The 20,608-nt window shown below is 38.2% G+C and overlaps 2 protein-coding genes across 3 annotated transcripts in view; both read right to left on the bottom strand.

Annotated features, from left to right (window-relative positions):
- Positions 1-294: 294 nt before the first annotated feature.
- LOC135701568 (transducin beta-like protein 2) lies at positions 295-1,882 on the bottom strand. Its single transcript, XM_065222412.1, has 4 exons — positions 1,870-1,882; positions 820-1,416; positions 579-764; positions 295-509 (listed from the first exon to the last, which is right to left on the bottom strand). Exons 1-4 carry the CDS (start codon positions 1,880-1,882, stop codon positions 295-297), a joined length of 1,011 nt encoding a protein of 336 aa, XP_065078484.1.
- An 8,465-nt stretch (positions 1,883-10,347) lies between these two features.
- The window catches only part of prage, a 56,292-nt gene continuing 46,031 nt past the window's right edge, over positions 10,348-20,608 (bottom strand). For both annotated transcript variants that reach the window (XM_065222424.1, XM_065222425.1), the window contains exon 3: positions 10,348-14,562. In XM_065222424.1, the coding sequence (XP_065078496.1) occupies positions 12,254-14,562 (2,309 nt within the window). In that variant the 3' untranslated portion in view covers positions 10,348-12,253. The remainder of the gene's footprint in view (positions 14,563-20,608) is intronic.

The following is a 20,608-nucleotide window of genomic DNA, read 5'->3' as shown; positions in this document are numbered from 1 at the left end:
TTAGTTGGAATGATGTTACGGTTTGGGTAACCAAATGGCGTTCACAATAAGCAATATAACCCTACTAGTATGCTGTTTTATTACATAAATTTTATTTTAGAACATTTATTAGTCACCTACATCATCAAAAACTCATGGCAGTTCATTGTATATATTTCAAGATGTGTCACTAACTAAATTATAAATGCTTCCAGTTACTGTAGATTCAAAAACCATAAAACATTGTAAAGTCTGGCAAGTATTGAAAAACCAACATTTGCTAGATCCTCATGTCAGTCGGCGTTATGCTTCCATTCATTCAAACTTTTTCAAAAACGCTTCATTCTCGGAAATCTGCATTTCGATGCGCTCTCGTGTGGCAGCGGACATTTTTGATTGTTTCAACTTTTGCTCCAAACTTTCTAAGGCCACTTTGTATCCGGGCATGTTATGGAAGATGCGAATGTAGCGATCAGCGCAAACCAGCAAATATTTGCCAATGGGATCGAACTGAAGAGTCGATATTTGACCTGCAAATTACGTTGGTAAATATTTGGGTAAACAATTACTATAACACAACCTTGCGTAAGTTTACATACCCGAACACATGTCTTCGATCGATGCTTCCAAATGTCCGGTGGTAGCAGAGTAAAAATAGATTGACTTTCCAGTACCGATGGCAACAACTTCTCCCGAAGGGCTCATGGCCACTAGAGCTGCGGCACTCGTTGCTTCGTATGTTCCAGTCAACAGACAACGTGGCATCTCTCCTTTTTGATACTCAACTGTAAGTAATTATATTATTATGGTATTCACCAAACAGATCTTTTGTTCACATACTTTTCGTATTGTAAATCTTCCATGTTCCATCCTTGCATACGGTGACCGTCTTTGAAGAATCTTGATCAAAAGCAATGTCGTAAATGCCTGATTTATGTCCGGACAGATCAAACGCCTTCTGAACCGATTGAAAGTCTCCAGATTTGCTAAACTTGACCTCCCACAGAGGCACGTCACTCGTAAAACCGCAAGCAGCGATGAATTTTCCACAAGGGGAGATTTTGGCATTGTACGTACTCATTAGGAAGGTATCGATCTTTTCCAGGACATTTCCTCTTACATCCCATACGGTTAGATCGGTTTTGTTCGAGCAGGTCATGAGATATTTTCCATCTGGGGCTATTCCGAATCCTACGATGTCTTCCATATGGGCTCGAGGGAAAGTGGAACCCTTAGTTTGAATTTGGAACCAGTTATCAACTTTATCCACCTTGTAGACTTCGATGCAGCCCTCGCTATACTTGTAGACCACCAAAGCTCGGCCATCGGGACTCCACCGTACACGTACTGCATGGTCATAATCGACGTTGATGCGGAACGACCGGCGGTCTTTGGTGCTGGCGAATTCCTTCGTGCTCCAGAGGAAAACAATTCGATCTGCAAAATAGAAAATTATAGATGAACAAGTTTTCAGTTGCCTCTTTTTTAAATTAAAAAAAGGGGATGTTTCGTGTCCCCGTTAAATCATCGCAGTATTTTAATAAAACTGGGTGAATTCTATAGTATACAGTATTCATGAGTTGTATCTGTCGACGTTGAGCACACGATTGATTCTGTGTAATCGACAGAAGCTATTGTTTATTGTGCTTCGTTCATTATTTGCAGCTCGTTCTGTGTTTTATTGTGAGCATGAGCATTAGGATGGGTCATTATGATCATTTTTTCAAAACCTTTGTTTTGTCGGTTCTATTTGGGGTCCCAAATAACTGTGCAATTTTTGGAGCGATTGGTTGTAACCCGGCTCTTCGCATTGCGTTTGAAGTTTGTATGGAAATTAGTACGGGAAAACTTGCTTTTATGTATCTATATTCCTAGGCATCACGATTTTACTTGAACCATTCATCTTATTATGTTAAAGTATAGTCCAGGAAGTGCCCAATAACATTGCGCAAGGAAATATGGTGCTAGAATGCCTCGAATAAAAGTTATAGTTGTTCAAAGATCAATGTTTCGAATTAAATGCCACTTTTCCTGCCAACACTACCGGTGTACCAATGAAAAGCAGACTCCAAATGGAAATAATTTTGGAATCTCTCATCTTATCGATTTGGTATGTTCACATGTATTGTTCAAAAACAATAGATCTATCTAATATGCGTAGTTGGAAAGGGAGAGGGGGGGGTGGGTCACTACATCCTCCCATGCCTCATTAAACTCATATCAATACAAGTAAAGTTTCAAACTGGAATAATTACGGAGTTTCTTATCTTATCGATTTGGTACGTTAAGATAAATTCTCGATGAACATTTCAAATGGTCCTATCTGCTTTGATCGATTTTCTTCATCGACTTTCTCTTTCATCAATAACTCAGCTGCAAAACCTTTCCCTGTTGTATTTGACGTTTTGGAAGCTAGATAAGAACCTCCTTTATCAAACTATGTGGTAGAATTAACGCGAAATCTGTTTGCATAGCAGTGGTGATGAAAAGAGAAAGTCGATGAAGAGAATCGATCAAAGCAGATAGGACCATTTGAAATGTTCATCGAGAATTATTCAAATAAATTTCCTAATCTTAAAGGCATAGTTAGAAATGAGGAGGGGGGGGGGGCTAAACTGATCTTGTCAAGTTGGTACGTTCAGATGTATTCAAAAACATTTGCTCCATTAATAGGCGTAGTTCTTCTTCTTCTTTCTGTTTGGACTGTCGTCGGACAGCTGTTGGGCCAGTATCTAGCCTAAATAGGCGTAGTTGGATGTTGGGGGCATACTGTATCCCTTCAACCCCCGTCAATTATATCAATGAAAGTAAATAAAGACTGAAATAACTTCAGAGTATCCCAACTCTCGATTTGTTTTCAGATGGGTTATTCAAAAACATTTACTCAATTTCATAAGAGCAGTTTGAAAATGCCCCCTTCTCTACTCTTTTGGTATAATATACAATGTTAGAGATATTCGCACAAATGTCATAGGATTGTAATGACTATGTTTCAGTTTAATATATTCTACAATTTCTCGGGGTACTCTTTTCGATGCTGTTTGATCACCTGCAGCAAATATTGCTACTGAACTGGGTCTCGGGTGGATTTATTGATAAAGTCAGTAATTGGCTTCACCCCTCCTTGAGCAACATCGTTGACAACCATCAAGGAAGCAACTCGTTGTATCGCATTGCAATAATCTCTATAATTACTCCACTCGTTTGCTGGTTTTCGCATGAAGTCGGTCGAAATTTCGAAAAGGAGTTAGCATTGTCAGAAATGATTAGAGCAATTATAAGTTAAGAAACTACGAAGTTATTTCAGTTTGAAACTGATAAAACTGAGGAGGTGTGGGGGGAGGGTATTAAGCCATCCCCCTCCCACCTTCTTCAACTACGCATATGAGATAGACCAGTTGATTTTGAATAATTCATTTCAACATACCAAACCGATAAGATAAGAAACTCTTAAGAAATTATTTCAGTTTGGAATCTGACTCCCATTGGTACACCGGCATTCTTGGCAGGAAAAGTGATTTTTGGCATTTAATTCTAACCATAAATATTTGAATATTTATAACTTTTTTTTTTAGAGGCATTATTTCACAGTACTTCCTTTGGCAAAGTTGTTAGGCAGTTCCTGTATTATATTACATGGTTAGTTGCATGGTTCCTGCAAAATTGTGGTCTCTAGAGATAAAAATGCAAAAAAGTAGGTATTCCCATTCCAATTTCCATACAAATTTCAAACGCTATGCCGAAAACCGGGTTACAATCAATCGTCCTCAAATTTTCCAAAGTTGTTTGGGGAAAACCACATGGAACCAAAAAAGGGTTGTTCTCGTTTGGTGAGGTAAAGTTTGCTTTTTTTTCATATAACGTTGAGCCACTCTAATTAGCATGAGCATTATTGACCGCTAGTAATTGTTGATCAGGTGTAATTGCACAGAGAACCAATAGATCGTGTTTGGGACTAGCGTTCATCCTCAATGTGCGAATACTGCTGACCCACGTCGATCAATTTGGGAAAGAGAAGGTTATTGTTGGCGTCATACTCACTTTATTGGAAGCCGAGAAGTCCTTTGTACTTCTACGAGCATCACAGAAAGGAATGAGAACAGGTAATAGGTACACACATACCAAAATCATGCGTTTAGAGACAAAATATCGATTCGACCCTATCACTTCAGGTCTGTAAACTTTAAGGGGCATGATAGAACCCATGATCTTCTACATAGTATGCCATCACATCACAACAAACCATTGCGATTGAATGGTATACAGCAATTCAACGGACATTATGTCTCTTGAAGAAGTCAGCTATGTGCACGATCCTGAATAGTTTTTTTTTTCCAGAGGATATCATTTTTTCACATCGTTCTGACCAAGCTGTGTTGATTTTCTACGATCTCTTCAACCAAAACAAATCTAACCGAAAACCAAATGACTCGATGCACGTTCATAACTTGTTAGCAGTCGATAAGCTAAACCATGCCATCGTGATTACCAAGTTGCATAGACTTGGGAATAGATTTAGATTGAACCTTTTGCGATTGTTTCACATGTATATCACTGCTCGCCAGCTGGTGGTAGCCTGTCGGTCTGATATTTATCGAACCACATCAGGAATACTTCAAGGAAGTAACCTGGGACCGCTGAGCTTCCAAATCAACTGCAATAACGTGTTAGCTGGTTAGTGAAGGTCCACGACTATCGTATGCAGATGATCATAATATCTTCTTGCAGATCTACTCTACTGATGACTGTCCCTTCTTTCAACGTTCCTGTTCGAAGCCTCTCCTGTTTAAACCGAATGGTAATTAACCCTACCAAGTTTCCAGTGTTCAATTTTACTCAGAAGAACCAATAAGTTATAGATTTTCGACTTATGTACTTATATACAAGCAATACATAGCGTACGTTGTTGACACAGCTCCAAAATATTGGGCTTTATCTTCAGAATTAAAGGGTGGCCACAGAGTTTAAGAAACTAAATTCCCGGTTTTTCCTGGATACCCAACATTTTTCCCCGGTTTTATGTTAACTGCAAAACTATGGTAAAACAAGAAATACCTGTATTGCTGATTTCAGCAAAAGGTGTCACTGGAAAAAATCAGTTACAGGATTTTATTTTAAATGCAATAAAAACCGAAAGATTCCCTCAATTAAAAACAAATTTCAGAATTTTGAAAATTTCAAAGGATCTAAGATTGCAATAGATTGTCAAATTATTTTAAGACCTATTATTATCAAGTGATAGATCGATAGAAAAAAAAAAAAACGTTTCAAAGAATACATAAGAAAATATGAGGATAATTCAGTTTTCTACATTCTTCTGAACTTTTCGAGATTTCAGACTTCTAAAAAACCTTAATATGGCGTTCTTTTCAAGATCTAGGATTAAATAAAACATCGTAAATCATGAACTATCAAAATATTTTAGGATACTGACACATTGAAAAATTGTCTGAAGAATTTTTATTGATAAGCAACTCTGAAGAAAAAGGCAGCATTTCAAGCTAGTTTGAAGATAGTTTCAAGGAATTTCCAGAGGGGTTCCGAGAGAAAATTTTGAATATTATTTCCAAAAAATACTAATTAGCGTTCCAGAACTTCCGTGAGAAATTTCATACTGAGCTGGGCGGCGACATGTGCACAGGTATGTGAGCTGTCTATATGGACGTGGACAAGTTAACTCCAGCCACGCTTCATTTCCCAAATCGGAAGGGGATTATATTTTATGACGGGATTATAGACAAGTGTTTCAGATGCATTATGGAGAGGATCGAATGAACTCCTGTTTTAAGTGGAATAATATGAATCAGCACAGAGCGATGGCAGTACGCGGGTGTGGTGACTGAAGGTGCATCGTTTGAGAATCAGAGATTACAATCTTCATTGCCATGCCTAGTGATCAACTGTTTTAAACTCTGTTCTGTTCACCTTCACTAAATGGCCACGTTTAAAATAAAACATATTGTATAATTAATTGAACTAAGATGAGCAAAATTATCGAAGTACATTGAAAAAAAAAATAATCTTTGTCTTATTTTGAGTTAATCTTTGCATACAAAATGCAGTTTTTAACAAGTTGACCAACTAGCATGTGGCTTGTAATATCTCCGATTTGTTCGATATGTTTTTATATGTTTGTATGTCTTCGGCTTCGTCTCACTTATGAACAAAGTTATTGGGTAAGAAATTATGAAATCATTAGGATTTTTGATGTGTTTGAGACTTGAAAATTGTCAATTTTGCTTCCAGAGAGTCATAATCAGCTTCAGCTATTCTATGATTGGTGAGCATTACTCTAGGTGAACGCTCATCAATCATCTAATAGCTAATTATGACTCTCTGATATCGAAATTGACAGATTTGATGTCTTAAACACATGCTTTGCAACTTCTTCTTGAGACAAACAAGTACAGAGTATCATCTTAACATATGATGACTTCGTAATTCCAAAAAAAAACATTATTATAGCGAACTGGAAGCAATCTTGGTACCACGTGGACATTATAAAATGTTACACTATTTTACGAGTCCATTTTGCAATAGTTCGCTCTTTCAATTAATTGCAGGTAGGAAATAATTCACTACATTGACTAGCATATTTTATCTCTGATGAACCTGAACCAAATTGTATCATACTACGAATTCATAAGCCTTCTTTTTGCATCCATAATTTGCGAATTAAAGTAGAGCAACTAAGTAGAAGGAGACAGTGAAAGTGTTTACGAGAGAAAAAATAAAGTGAAAGTGCAAAACAGTAAGTCCATGCAGTTTCTTCAGAGTGCAATGTGATACCGAAGGGAAAGGAAAAGGTGACTGCATAACTGACCCAAACAGATATTCTCCTTTCCAGATCATTGCAGATCAAGTTCACGTTATGCAAGACGAAAGGCAAATCTCTCTCACCACAGGCAGCGGTGATGCAATTTAGTTGGAGGAAGAAACGTATTTGTATATCAGCATGCTTGGCATGCACAGTTGTACACACCAGCTGCTCATTTGTTAACAACTTATCACTCAGTAGTTGAAATTTATTTTTCTTTAAAGTAATTGATAGATTAGGATCAAAATTTACTAAAGATATGCAAAGAATTGGTGAATCAACACCAATGAATTTTTACACTTAAAGTCTGAGGATTTCTCACTTCATTTGTACAACGCAAAAACAAATACAGTTTATAACTAGAAATGAGATCTACTTTTTTTTACGCATCTATAGCAGCTTAAACTCTATTTTATCTACTGCTTCAAAAGATTTACGTCCCCTATACCATTCCAAAAACCTCTAAATTAGCTCCATCGACGACAACCAAACAACCGGAAGGACAGTTCCGCAAAACGATCTGTCAGTGGGAGAAAACCCGCTTGTACTTCGAGGCTCATCGTATGCGTCGAGAGCATACAGCCAAGCGCGATTCGGAGGCAACGGTATTGAACGTTGCAGCTTCAGGATGTGTGTTTTTGCCGCGGATTGAAAGCAGAAGCTACCGTACTCTAGAACCGACAAGATGGTTGTTCGATTTAATCTGAGAACGCAAGCTTGACCGTAGATAAATTTAATGATTTCAACTACGAGCTGTGGAAGTTTCGTATGTAGCTAGTGCTTTAGGTGTACAAGAGCAATACTGAAGGACTACTAGGATTCTTCACACTAAGATTATTTTACCGAAATCTGTAAAATTTTATCGAAATCTCAACAGCTGAACGTTCGGTAAACAGCTCGGTCATTTTTCACAGTTTTCCTGTAGTTTTCAACGAATATCTGTTGTCAAAAATCACCGAACTGTTTACCGAACGTTCAGCTGTTGAGATTTCGGTAAAATTTCACAGATTTCGGTAAAATAATCTTAGTGTGTTGGATGCAGATTGGGCTGGTGACATCAATACTCGTCGGTCGACAACGGGGTATGTCTCATTTCTTATGTCTATGCTGAATGCGCAATTTCTTGGGGCAGCCGACTGCAGCACTGTGTAACGCTCAGCTCAATGGAATCCAAGTACGTTACGCGTGGAGAGGCCAGAGGTAGTCTGGTTGACAGGACTGCTTAGTGACATGGGTGAAACTTTGGATGGACAGAGGATAATCAAGGATGCTTCCAATTTGTGCAATCAGATCTAATCAGCCGTCGCTCAAATCATATTGAGGCAAAAAAGTGGTATAATCAAGAACTGTGCGATTTGTATATTGTTTCACCGAAGCGATGGCAGCTGACATGCTAACTAAGCCACTTGGAACTAAAAAACTCAAGAAGTTATCAGGATTGCTAGGACTGTGGCGGTACATGATGAGGAGGAGTGTTGGAAGGTACACCACATGTCGTCTAAATCGCACTAAGACAACGTGGAGAGTAAACGAACTGTGTTCTTTTGACAAACGTGTGATGCAACCTTCTGTTTACTTTTCGTCATTCTACTAAAAACCTGTAATTGAACCACAGTTAAATAACAACGTTGTTCGATAAATGTCGCCTTTAATCATTGATCAATATCCTATTTTGCCCAAAACTGAACAGTGGGCCAGGAATTAAATCTAGCAATAAATAATAATGCTTTGGCATTGAATTCACTTGAGTTGACGTCTTCAGTGAAGTTTCTTGAATTACTTAGGACTACTATTTGGTGGATCCAAATAGTTCAAGTTGTGGTCGCAAAGATAGCACAGTGATTAAATTCATGATGGAGGTTTTTTGTCTTCGGTATAGTTGTAGAACATAGAATTCTATGAAAAGTTGCCCAAGACATAAAAGCTGTACATCTTCAAACAACTAAGATATACGAATTTACCTGAAATACACGTTTTTAATGTTATATTTTAAACAATCGTTCAAAAGAATACTTTTATCATTTTTCTTCGAACGGTTTTGATCAATCTAATCTTTTCCAGATCAATGCTCGCCTTCATTCCACTCGATCTATAGCTGCCTGGTCGATCCACCTTGCCCGCTGCGCACCTCGAGGGCGTGACCGTCAAATAGATTAAATATTCAGTAATTATGAAGCCAGGACCACATTGATCAACACCTGGACATGTTTCAGATACCACCTGGGAGTGGCTAAAATTTGATTTAGTAAGAAGGGTCAGATATCACTATAGGTTGATGAATTTAGGTTTTGTTTTTGTTCGATTGCAAGAAACCGATTCTAATTGAAAGGTTCCGCTATTTATATTCTTCAAAGAGTGAGAGCACCCTCAAACACTTAAGGAGCGCCGCAAATTTGCAATGCTTTTCTTCATCAACGACATTATTTCAATGCGCATAGATTCGGCAGAAATTCTCGCACAATTAAACTTTTACACACCTTGTCGATATCTTAGAACACGGAATTTATTTTCAGAAAAATCGTACAGAACAAACTATGCAAAAAATAGCCCAATCAATCGAATGATGCGCCTATATAATTTGCATTGCGGAACTATTGACATCACTATGTCCAAGCAGCAAATAAAAACAAAGCTAAAACAGAATAGAATTAATGCATAGTATGTAAGTAAACATTGTAATAATCATTGTATGTAGTCTACACTGGCTTGACGAAATGGAATAAATAAAAAAGGCACGTCCCTTTGTCAGTCAAAATTCAATTCCTTGGTTCAAAAAAATCAAGCACCATGCATCATAACCAGGGTTGATAATCTATAACCGTCAATAACGTCTGCAATGCACATTCACCATTTCAGGCGTTATCGCTGACGTTATCGACTAACAACCCTGATCAGAACCCTAGTCTTAACCACATTAAACTAGAGAACAACGACTAGAAGATTAGGAATCACATTGAAGACTAATCTTTTCTTTTTTTTTTTTTCTTGTTTCAAGATCATCCTTGGTGCAGTAACCCGAGTTTTGTCACTATTAACAAGGCATAACGTCCCTTCTGTTCAACCCTACCCCGTCCCCTCGACAATGTTTCAATAGACTTTTGTGCATTGAGTATAGTAGCATTTGCTAAATATCGAAGCTAATCGATATTCCAAACGGCCAGCGAGAAAAATATAGCTCAACCGTAAGCCGAATAACATTGCCATAAAATTGATCCAATCTGAAGGTGAGACTAATTTAGTTTCCATTTTAGATGTAACAACGTATGAACGGTGACCATTTGCAGAGTGCGTATTACCTGTATGTTGTTGAAACGGTATGCAATAAAATGAGGATGCAGATTCGATTATCTAAAGACGAGCCATGCATGTCTTCAGTGCGCCTCGAACGACATTGATTTCCGTCTGGGGGGTCCGAACCGAATGGAGTTTCTTTCAATGGTTATTGTTTCAGATATTGGAGATATTTTTTTATAAAATACTTTTTTTATTAAAAATTTTCTGTTTTGTTTCTAGTGTTTGTTGATTATTTTCTTACTTTGTAAAAAAATTGATTCTTTAATTTTTTTTCACAGCACGTGTGTACGCGTGAGGTGTAACTGTGCGCACTTGGAGGTCAAATGTGACCTAAAAATACATATAACTCGTGCGTGCCGCTGACTGTTACGTTCGAACGCAGTGACTGTCTGGTAAAATAGGTTTATTCGAGTTTGTATAGCCTGCTCCCTCAATCTGTCTCTCTCTCTCTCTGGCTTGCCGTTGCTGCAACATCTAGCGTTTACATAATGTATATGAAAACATCGAATCAGGCTTGCTTCCACTCACTTTCTATAAAAAATGATTTTCGAAATTTTGGAATCATTAGATATTATTGTGATGTTTTGTACATGTTAGATACAAGAAGAGGTTGAAAGGCAAGTGTTTACATAAAATCAGTCAAATTCGCTGTAGATTTTACGACTCGCGAGCGCTCACTCTGAGTGAACGATCACGAATCATAAATTCGCTGATTGTGACACTCAGAAAGCGGAATTGACAGGTTTCATGTGTCAAACACATACTTTACAGTCTCTTCTTTTAACTTACAAGTTTAACATATCATTATAACATCTAATGATTTTATAATTCCGAAAAACATGTTTTTATAGCAAGTGAGTGGAAGCAACCCTGCATCGAATTTGTTTTTCTCTATTTCAATACCCTTCTATTAGTTTGTTTTGTTTGTATATATTTCTTGAATGGCGCGTTTCTTTTTCGTCTCACAAAACCCTACTCCTTCAACACGAGAGATGAAATGGTTGCGGTCCAATGTCTACTGATTTGCGCAAATCCGATCTGACGCTGCTGCAGTTGGCTTCATTTCTGTCTTTTTGTACTTATTTTTTCTCACATGGTTTTATTATTTTTTGCTAAACAATGGCGGTAGAGACAATACAAGTGTTTGCAGTGATGGATTTGAGAAAATGCGTTACGCATTTCCAACGGTACAGGTCACGTTTCGGGGTGTTGTACGAGCGAATTAATTAAAAGAAAACTTGCTGGTTGTGGAGAATTTTCAATGCAATGGGCAATAAACGAGAGAACTGGCAATTGTGTACTGAAAAAATCGCCCTTTGCTGTTAGTCAATGAGCTTCCGAAGAAAACAAAAAATAACTAGATCTTGTGATGGGGGCGCGTGGTGTTGATTTGAGCTTCGTTTGTCTAATTCTTTGTAAAAATGTTACTAAATAAAAAAACTACTAAGCATTATGTAAATAAAAATACAGTCTTTCTCGTTTTGTTTTAAACTAAAATATAAACACATTTCTTTCATCATCTCTGAGCGTGCTTTTTTTCGTTGTCGTCTGGTAGTATTCAAGCAAACGACAGGTTTCATTTTTATGTGTTGCATCAATATCATTATAATTTTAGTGAATGGTAAATGAGAAAAAGATGAAAAAGTACAATACCGACTTCTAGGAACCTGATGGTGAACTTGACTCGGGGCGTGAAAAAAAAAAACAAAATGGTGAAGTAATTTGTTGATGCGATTTAGCCTAGCATTGACCGAAATGGGGACGGATTCTTTTGTTTTGCGATCGTTTGTTAGGTCTCTAATGATATGCACACTTCGATTTGTTTCTACTGTAGTTGGGTGATCAGGGGATATTACGACTGGTGTACGACAACGGTAGGCAGTATTCTCGCGAATCAAGACATTCGGTGAATTCAAAATGGAAACCTCCATTCAATAATCTTTAAAGCCTCATTTGTTGTTCGCCAATGTCGACAGGTTCGAAGGGAATTGGTGATGCATAGTGTGTGCAAATCAAGAGAAAAAAATTGCTCCCTAATCAGTATATTTTATTCATCACACAATTAAGTAACCATCTACAACAAGTGTTACTAGTGATGTTCCGCACGAGACGGAGGTTTAAAATTAATAAATTAAAAAATAATCACAGCAATTTTTCTTTTAATTAATTCTGCATTCGGTAACAACTGATATTGTTACTCCACATATTGTCATAAGTAGCTTTGTCCTTGCGTATGCGCCAAAGCATAAGTTCTAGGCTGGCCCGGCTGTCCTCGAGGGAACAGTGACCGAATGAGTTATTACTATTGCTACTACTGCAGCTGCTGTCGCCGCAATCCAGCTCAGCATTGATGTGATGATGCTGTTGTTGATGATGATGATGTTGATGCGATTGCGTCACACTACTCTGCGTCTGTATCTGAATGTCACGCTTCAGGATGTTCTTGGTGAGCGACTTAAGTGACTGGCGGAACGGAAAACCGTTCATGTGGGGAAACGTTATGGACGTATCGATCACAGTCTTGTGGATGATTTTTAATACTTTCAGATCGTTTTCGATGGAATGCCCAATCAGGATGGTGTCATCGTAGACAAATTTTAGGAGATCTGTTTGCACTTGCTTCAGCGTCACGTAGTTACACGGATCGGAAAAGTCCGTCTCGGTAACGCCAGAGTAGCGAGTATTATAGTCGACAATCTCAATGTCTGGTTTGACGAGCTTCTCGTAGACTAGACTACCATCGACGGAAACCACAGTCACCTTAGTCAGTTCAAGTCCTCGGCCAGTGTAGGACATTTCACAATCAAGGGCATAAACGCCATCGCTTTCATCATCGTCTATCACATCCTCTGGCTGCAGCTCCAAGCAATCGACGTTCATATTCTGGTAGTAGAATTTGTTCAGTAGCAGTTTTTCGAACTTTTTCAACTTTCTCGGAGACGGTTCCGTTTTTACAAATCCATCAAACGGCCCGTTGAATCCCGAAAGTAGACCAGTCCACACGTGCAGTTTATTAATGGTACATCCCTTGACGTCAGACTCGCCATTGCAGCAGGAATACACCTTCTTGAACTCTGTGCCGCTAAAAACCCGCGTCAAGCGGCCCCAGTGATAAATGCAGTGCTCCTGTGTCAGGTATTCCCCATCGAGAGTGATAAAGAATCCCTTTCCACAGCGACAGCACTCTCGTTCCTCACTCGGTTGCAGCTGCATGTCGCCAAGTGGCGATTTCAGTGACGTCGAATTTGACGAAAGTCGATACATGAGCAGTGCGTCACTGTCGTCTACATTGGTCGGTGAGGATGTGCCACTACCTTGACCGCTGTCGTTATCGTCGCTCTTGTCACTTGTGACCACTATCCGCTCGTGAGCACGTTTCTTCTCGTCGCTTGTTGTCGAGACGGGGGGATAGAATTGAGCCGGACGGAAAAAGTCGTGCGGAAATTTATAGATTATAACTTTATCCATGTCCAGTCCGTATTCCACCGGGAAACCAAGCTGTTTCATCACGTCCTTATCGAGCACGTACTTGCGTAAGTACTTGACGAGATCGTTCTCGTTTAGATTCAGCTTTACGTATTGCCGTAGCGGTGAAGTGTTTACTGCATTTTTTGTAGTACTGGCAACAGATGAGCTCAAATGACCGACGCCAGTATTTCCTTGGTAAAATTTTCTGTCCGCACGTTGCACGATACCGGTACGGCAGCTGACATCCAGTCGACCTTGGTAGTTTATGTTCTTTTCAATCTTGATAGTCGACGACTGTGACGACGAAGACGATGTGGATGAACATGGGGATGATGAGTTTGCGGAACCAATCGAAACCTGTTGACCGTTGGAGCCAACCGGCAGAGATGAAATCACTTTCGACGATGGACTGGAGGGGGATGATAACGTAGAACCGTAGTAGTATTTCGCTTGCGTAATGTGATCCTCCTGTAGCGTATTAGTGGAATCGTCACTAGCCGTCGTCGATGATGGCGAAGCTGGGCGCAAAGTGGTTGCAGTCTTAAGGCCATTGCTGTTAGTGTGGCTATTTCTGCTGTTGTTGTTGTTGTTGTTGCTGTTGTTGTTGTTGTTGTTGTTGTTGTTGTTGCTGTTATTATTGTTACTGTGGTTAGCGCCGGTACTGTTGTTGGCGTTCGGTTTCTTATACTGTTGCTTTTTTTTCGTATATCTGCGCTGCTTTTTGTTTGCCCCTTGGCCATTTGGTGAGTCTTCACCACGGGTACTGCCACTACTACTACCGCTGCTGCTGTTGTTGCTGCTATTGGTTCCACTACTACCACCTCTACCTAAACAACTGCTAGTATCGCTGCTGGTTACTTTACCATCGCTAACGCTGAAGGCCGAAGACGACGACGATGACGACGCCGGCGATAGCGAGCGTGTGGTAGCATTTTGTTCATCATTTTCATTAATATTGCCATTAATTAAATGATTGCCGCTGCTCGACTGTGCTGAAGGCGAATCTTTAATGGGGAAAGAGAAAAAGAGAAGAAAACCGTTTTAGAACTTTGCACGTTCGTTCTGCTCATTCGACTGATTGACTGACGGTTAACCACCTGACGGGGAAAAACCTTCGAAACAGTCGAATAAAACTAGCACATTGATAGGATTATGAACGGTTATTTACAGCAACAGAAAAAAAGATCTTAAACCCTTTCAACCATTGTCAATCATTTAGTGGCGCCAAACCAAACACCAGCGCAGTAGTAGCTTCAGAGTGGCAGCACCCGTACCCTCGTACCACGTGGCCCAACACAGTCCAACACCACTTATAAGTCATCACAGCTTCAATACACTGGTCTATACATGATTTTAGTGCATTGCGATTCGTTCCGTTTTAGAATTACCAACCGTGGAGGAATTGACCCACAATGTAGCAAACGTGTGACTAATACCTTTGTCTCGAATGATGCAGCCTGTTATAACGAATGAGCAATTAGGGTTTATGTTGAATCCGGCGACAGGAAGTGGGTTAGTCGAAAATTTATAAGCGATGATGTCAGATGAAAGTATGATTCATGAGAGCTCGGTTAGTGTCCATTTTTTCGGTTCTGTATCAGTTAACTCCAATTACACTTATTATTAAGGTTTCACTAGGGGGTGCACTTAAAAATCGAACAGTCATAAATTATCTCTACCGTCTTTAGTCCGTTTCTTCGCTAGCAAGTAGGTTAACAGAGCGTGGTAGCCGCTACTGCACATATCTTATGGTCAACGAAGACATTTGGTCCCCATTGACCGTGTTGGCTGATACTATCCACTAGGGTTAGTGCTCCTATTATCGCCCTAGGCAGTTCGTTTTTCAGAATTGTTGACCACAAACTTCGTATGGACAATCATATATGTTGTATTTATATGAGGGGAGCAAATGGGGACATTTTCCCCGGGCCTCCCGACTAGGGGGGCGCCTGGCTGAGCTTTTTATTTATCATATTATTTCATCCAAGGCAAATTATTTTCATTTTACTTATAAAGTTTAGCTATGAACTTCTGATTTAACTGTATACGTTGGTCAGCCAATATATCCGAGTGAGTCAGTAAATTAGCTTTGATTAATTGCAAATGAAGGTCATAACGGACATCGATAACTGATAAATGACTGAGTTCTTTTTGTTTGCAGAACGTCCAAAGTAATGTTCTTAAGAAGATTGATTGTGAAGCATTGTCGTCTATATTGAAGATAAATCTAGGCAACAATGCTCCATGGATTTTTACAATTCTTTTTAGTGATTTATATCGTAGCATTGAAACAAAGAGAATAAACGTTCACGTAAATATGGAAATTAATTCTTAAATTAGAGAAAACTTACAGAATCATGGTATTAAAATCAATAGGCTACAATGATGCTATCGTTCCACATGATTACTTATTATATTGAGTGTTTTGTTTAGTTTTTGCCATTTTAAAATCTCAAATTGGAAAATATTAAAATTGACAAATCCCTCAAATGGCTTTCGAGTAACTTTCTATGAGATATTCTTATTAAATGTGGATTCCCCAAATCCTTGTACGAAATATATTTGTGACAAATATTATGGAAAATATGTTGTTTTTAAATGCAGTTGTGCCTAAATGTGGGCATTTTTTATATCACTGTAATTTCACAGGAAATCATAAGTTTCTAACATTGAAAACATTTTACCATATTTAAAAAAAAATAAAATAGATTGATTCACACTTAGTTCAAATAAAAATATCACTTTCAAGTAAGGGACAACAATCTTTCCTTAACCTATGATTCGTATGTTTGAAAATTGACATTGAATTATATTGAACGACAAATAAAATAAAATTGAAAATTACGCAGAAAAATCTACTTTTTTGTAAAGAGAAACATGTTAATGCTAACATTGTAGTCTCATATTGAAAAGCTATTAAAATTTATTAATGGGCACTCTTCTGCCTGTGGCTTTGAGGAAATGCCCAAAAATACTCTCAACCATCAACGTGGGAGTGAGGTTAAGCAGTACGCATTTGATTAGTATTGTCCCATTAATAGCCATTCGCTCAATTTCAACTTCTGTTCAATTCACACTGCCGTTAGAGTACGGAGCTGTCAATCTATCCTCTTCAGAATTTTCTTAAGCTAATAAATTATCGTACCTTCATGTTGATATTGGTATAGTATTTCCTCTCAACTCTGAAAATCATTTGTAGTGAATTAATTGCTGAAGACCAACATGTTTGGAAGTAAGCACTGATTATGACAGTTTTCACAATTTTTGTCATGTAAAATTCTTAAGTGTGATCTAGTAAAAACATCAGTAGAACGCATTTTAAAGATGGAATTTATCTCCATTGATTTATAGCGACTGTACAATGGTTACGACGCATGGTAATCTAGCCGCATAGGAGTATTGAGCGAAAGCCCAAAACTTAATAACTTCAAAAAGATATAATAAAAAAAATACCATTGGTTTTTTTTTATTTTGTGTAAAAAAGCATAAATTTTCAAGGAAAAAAAATAAAAGCATATTGCGCCCCCTGTCTACAAACCATAAAATTATTAAATTATAGTTTTCATCTGAGCTGTGCCATGGAGGGTCAATAATCATCACTTTTAACTTCAACCAACGAAAATTTCACAACGTATAATCAAAGTTCCTACCGCGTACGATCAGTAACAGCACTTTGAAATTTAAGGACAAGAATCCAAGTGTATTATTTGTTATGACCTGTACTGTACCATCTAAAAATGTTAGATTCTGATCGATGAGGAAGATCTTTCTAATTCTAGAACTTATCGATTTTTGAATCTCATAACGAGTGCAGTACAAACAAAAAGAACTGCTCATGATTTCAAGAAGAAAAAATCTCTCAAATTATTAAATTATTATTTACAACTAACATTCAAATTTCAATTCAGGGTCTAATTTAAACGATTTAAGGAAATAAAATCTGCAATCATGGCATCTTGTGTTGTCAGTTAAACTCCTCCGCTATCGATATTTTGAGTTTAATATATGAATTTAATTTACGACTTTCAAAAGCTCAAAAAAGCCATTAAAACCTCAAAAATGGTTAAAAAATCCGAAATGGCCTTGGAAACTACGTTCAATAAAAAAAAACGAACCTAGTTAGGATTTTTAGATGTTTACTAAAAATTGTCTGTATATTTAGAAAGTATGAACACAAATTTGATAAATTATTTCAAAATAAAAAATGAGAGAAAGAGAGACCTAGATACTACCTCCTAAATATGACTCGGTAGCTTCGTTTGCGCACGTAAATAGACAAAGATAAAATGGTGTTGAAAAGGCCAAACGGCTTAAAATTTAACTGGTGAATGGCTGCCCTAATAAAATTAACCTTAAAAGAGAGCTTAACGACGTGTTTGGGTATCTTCCAAACCATTGGTGGGATACTTTACACATCCGGGATACAGTTCGTTTATGGTATTTGTTTATTAGTGATGTTTTTGCCGCGAAAGTACTAATAGGCGGAATCGATGCTCCCGGAATTTTGGGTGAATTCGAAATCCATGCACCTGATAGTTCTTTGATCAATGTATTTCCTGCATCTTGGACCACGTGCTGAAAACTACGGCTTACATAATCCAATACCACTAGTTGAAGAATAAATAAAGAATAAAAGTAAAAAAACGCTGGATATGTTTGAAAATTGCATGTTAATTTTAAAATTGTGTCGAAACGTTAAAATCGACATTAAGGGTATTTAAAAGTTTTAAACTGGTTTTTGAAATTATACCCTACTCTACTACACGCAAACCAAAAATTTATTACAATGAATGTTTGTTCCATTTCCTATCATCCTCTGTTCATGAACATCGCAGCGAATGTTAGAAGTTGACCTTGCATGCGATGCAATGATTTTTAATCTTTTTTTTCAATTCCGTGTTCTGTATATGCTTCCACCTACCCAAGCAATCATTTGCCTTAATTTTTATGTATAACATGGTAGAACGATGCATACACTTGCCTCGATTCTCTCCAGCAGTAAAAACAAACGAAGGCGAGTATGAGAGGAAATGAGCGCTTCTTGTTCGCTTTTAGCCTATCAATATTCCGAAGCATAGAGAGAGCAGTGGAAGTCTGATAATCGCAACGTTCGTGGTACGAGTCCCCCAGTCCCTTTTTTTCGACATGATTCACTCTCTAATACACTCCACATTTTTCTTTCTCTATTTTCTTGCATTGGACCGCAGCTCCGTATATCGCATCCTCGGTTCATGCGGTCTCAACTAACATCCTCCGATGGGGTGTATATTCCCTTTACATCCCGGGTGTATATTCCCTTTACATCCCCCGGTTGGGAATATATTTTCAAATGAATAAACAAAGTTAGTTTTATTGAAAACATTTAAGCCTATGCATTAAAAGTACTGGAATAAATACATAATATGTATTATATAACAAAACATTGGAGGGGTTTTGATATATTATATCAAAACCTCTCCAATGTTTTGTTCAACCTATAGTGTTTTACTTGATACATTTATTAACAATTCTCAAGATAGTAAAGAATATGGACTGCCCAAAATAGAAGCTAAAAAGTAAAATCGTACCCACTTAGCGCAATTGATGTTAATTTATGGACGGCGACGATGCCGACATTAGGAATTTTTAAAAAGGTTGCAATTTATTGTATTCGAATATAGACAAACTCGTAACTCAGCGGAAATATACAGATTTCATGCTCCAAGTATACCAAATAAGTTTCAGTCCACTAATTTCACGAGGCTTGTTATATGGTTCCTGTTAATCAAAGATAAAAGAAACACGGTGCTGACACGAAGTCACCAGTGGGATTCAAAATGATGATACAACGATTTGCAGCAAGTTGTGAATTGAGATAACTTCTTACTACAAATACATGAACAGTATTACGGACGGTATGTTTTCTAGTAAAACGTAAATAAAAAACCCGAATTTATCCACCTATGGTGTGATCAGACCCTTCTTACTTATTCAAGTTTATTTATTTTATTGTCATTATCAGTGACCAAGCCCCCCCACCCCCGTGTCATCCAGTGACGCTACGCCACTGCCTGGGGGTACACGGAATATATCCGGGTGTAGTCTATTTGGTGAGGCTACCAATCACCTTATCATCGTATTTTAATGTGATTTAATGGGTTTTAATTCAATTCATATTCAAGCAACTTCCCCGGGGTACCCGGAACATGTCCAAGTGTGTCCAATGTGGTCTGGAACACTTAACACGGCTTGCATTGATCTTATTTTTGAATGCTGTAGTAATTTGATGTTTTTAATACGTTTTCCGTTAAATCCAGCGTGAAGGCCCATATTCACCATATCTCCGGAACCGGTTCACCGATTCCAAAACCGTTCAATAGCGTTCAATGGGACCCCAAGACCTATCATTTGGCGCCAAGTTTGTCGAAATCGGTTGAGCGGTTGGTGAGAAACGTGAGCGCATTAATTTCGTTACATACACACACACATACACACATACACACATAGACACACACACACACACAGACACACACACACACACACACACACACACACACACACACACACACACACACACACACACACACACACACACACACACACACACACACACATACACACACACACACACACACACACACACACACACACACACACACACACACAGACACACACACAGACACACACACTCACTCACTCACACACACACACACACACACACACACACGCACACACACACACACACACACACAACACACACACACACACACACACACACAACACACACACAGACATGTTCCGATATCGGCGAGCTGAGTCGAATGGTATATGACCAACCGGTGAACACTCGTGTTTATTTCAGTTACCATGGAGACGTAATTTATGATTAGCCCCGGTCCCTTTCAAATTGTATCAATATTTATGAACGGCCTTATATTTGAAATGACGTTTCACATTCATCTAGTGATGTCCGATTTTCATTCGAATAATCGTTTAATCGATTAACGAACCGAAAAGTAAACTATTTATAATCGGTTAGATCATGCCGATATAAGCATTAACATCTCCAAA

This window comes from Ochlerotatus camptorhynchus, unplaced genomic scaffold (genome assembly GCF_037179485.1).
Source record: "Ochlerotatus camptorhynchus isolate MF236.1 unplaced genomic scaffold, CSIRO-AGI_Acam_v1.1 ptg000169l, whole genome shotgun sequence".
In the NCBI taxonomy this organism is placed as follows: Eukaryota; Metazoa; Arthropoda; class Insecta; order Diptera; family Culicidae; genus Ochlerotatus; species Ochlerotatus camptorhynchus.
The sequence above is the reverse complement of the archived record's forward strand: the minus strand, read 5'-3'. Positions and strand labels throughout refer to the sequence as shown.